Consider the following 1,617-nt stretch of genomic DNA (forward strand, 5'->3'; position numbering starts at 1 on the left):
CCCACTTGACTTCACATTCCAGGATGTCTGGCTCTAGATTAGTAATCACATCATCATGATTATCTGGGTCGTGAAGTGTTTTTTTGTACAGTTCTTCTGTGTATTCTCGCCACCTCTTGTTAATATCTTCTGCTTCTGTTAGGTCCATACCATTTCAGTCCTTTATCGAGCCCATCTTTGCATGAAATGTTCCCTTGGTATCTCTAATTTTCTTGAAGAGATCTCTAGTCTTTCCCATTCTGTTGTTTTCCTCTATTTCTTTGCATTGATCGCTGAAGAAGGCTTTCTTATCTCTTCTTGCTATTCTTTGGAACTCTGCATTCAGATGCTTATATCTTTCCTTTTCTCCTCAGCTTTTCGCCTCTCTTCTTTTCACAGCTATTTGCAAGCCCTCCTCAGACAGCCATTTTGCTTTTTTGCATTTCTTTTCCATGGGGATGGTCTTGATCCCTGTCTCCTGCACAATGTCACGGACCTCATTCCATAGTTCATCAGGCATTCTATCTATCAGATCTAGACCCTTAAATCTATTTCTAAATTCCACTGTATAATCATAAGGGATTTGATTTAGGTCATAGTTGAGTGGTCTAGCAGTTTTCTCTACTTTCTTCAATTTGAGTCTGAATTTGGTAATAAGGAGCTCATGATCTGAGCCACAGTCAGCTCCCGGTCTTGTTTTTGTTGACTGTATAGAGCTTCTCCATCTTTGGCTGCAGAGAATATAATCAATCTGATTTTGGTGTTGACCATCTGGTGATGTCCATGTGTAGAGTCTTCTCTTGTGTTGTTGGAAGAGGGTGTTTGCTATGACCAGTGCATTTTCTTGGCAAAACTCTATTAGTCTTTGCCCTGCTTCATTCTGCATTCCAAGGCCAAATTTGCCTGTTACTCCAGGTGTTTCTTGACTTCCTACTTTTGCATTCCAGTCCCCTATAATGAAAAGGACATCTTTTTGGGGTGTTAGTTCTAAAAGATCTTGTAGGTCTTCATAAAACCGTTCAACTTCAGTTTCTTCAGCGTTACTGGTTGGGGCATAGACTTGGATAACTGTGATATTGAATGGTTTGCCTTGGAGACGAACAGAGATCATTCTGTCGTTTTTGAGACTGCATCCAGGTACTGCATTTTGGACTCTTTTGTTGACCATGATGGCTTCTCCATTTCTTCCGAGGGATTCCTGCCCGCAGTAGTAGATATAATGGTCATCTGAGTTAAATTCACCCATTCCAGTCCATTTTAATTCACTGATTCCTAGAATGTTGACGTTCACCCTTGCCATCTCTTGTTTGACCACTTCCAATTTGCCTTGATTCATGGACCTGACATTCCAGGTTCCTATGCAATATTGCTCTTTACAGCATCGGATCTTGCTTCTATCACCAGTCACATCCACAGCTGGGTATTGTTTTTGCTTTGGCTCCATCCCTACATTCTTTCTGGAGTTATTTCTCCACTGATCTCCAGTAGCATATTGGGCACCTACTGACCTGGGGAGTTCCTCTTTTGGTATCCTATCATTTTGCCTTTTCATACTGTTCATGGGGTTCTCAAGGCAAGAATACTGAAGTGGCTTGCATTCCCTTCTCCAGTGGACCACATTCTGTCAGGCCTCTCCAC

General features: G+C 41.7%; 1 protein-coding gene across 1 annotated transcript; it reads right to left on the minus strand.

The window, feature by feature from the left end:
* Positions 1–589: 589 nt before the first annotated feature.
* Positions 590–1,393, minus strand: LOC132659258 (craniofacial development protein 2-like; the record flags this gene model as incomplete). The annotated part of the gene is made up of 1 exon (XM_060410768.1): positions 590–1,393. A coding segment is annotated over one exon (804 nt), but the record flags the coding sequence as incomplete, so codon positions are not given.
* Positions 1,394–1,617: the final 224 nt, after the last annotated feature.

The sequence above is a fragment of the Ovis aries genome, chromosome 2 (assembly GCF_016772045.2).
Source record: "Ovis aries strain OAR_USU_Benz2616 breed Rambouillet chromosome 2, ARS-UI_Ramb_v3.0, whole genome shotgun sequence".
NCBI lineage: Eukaryota > Metazoa > Chordata > Mammalia > Artiodactyla > Bovidae > Ovis > Ovis aries.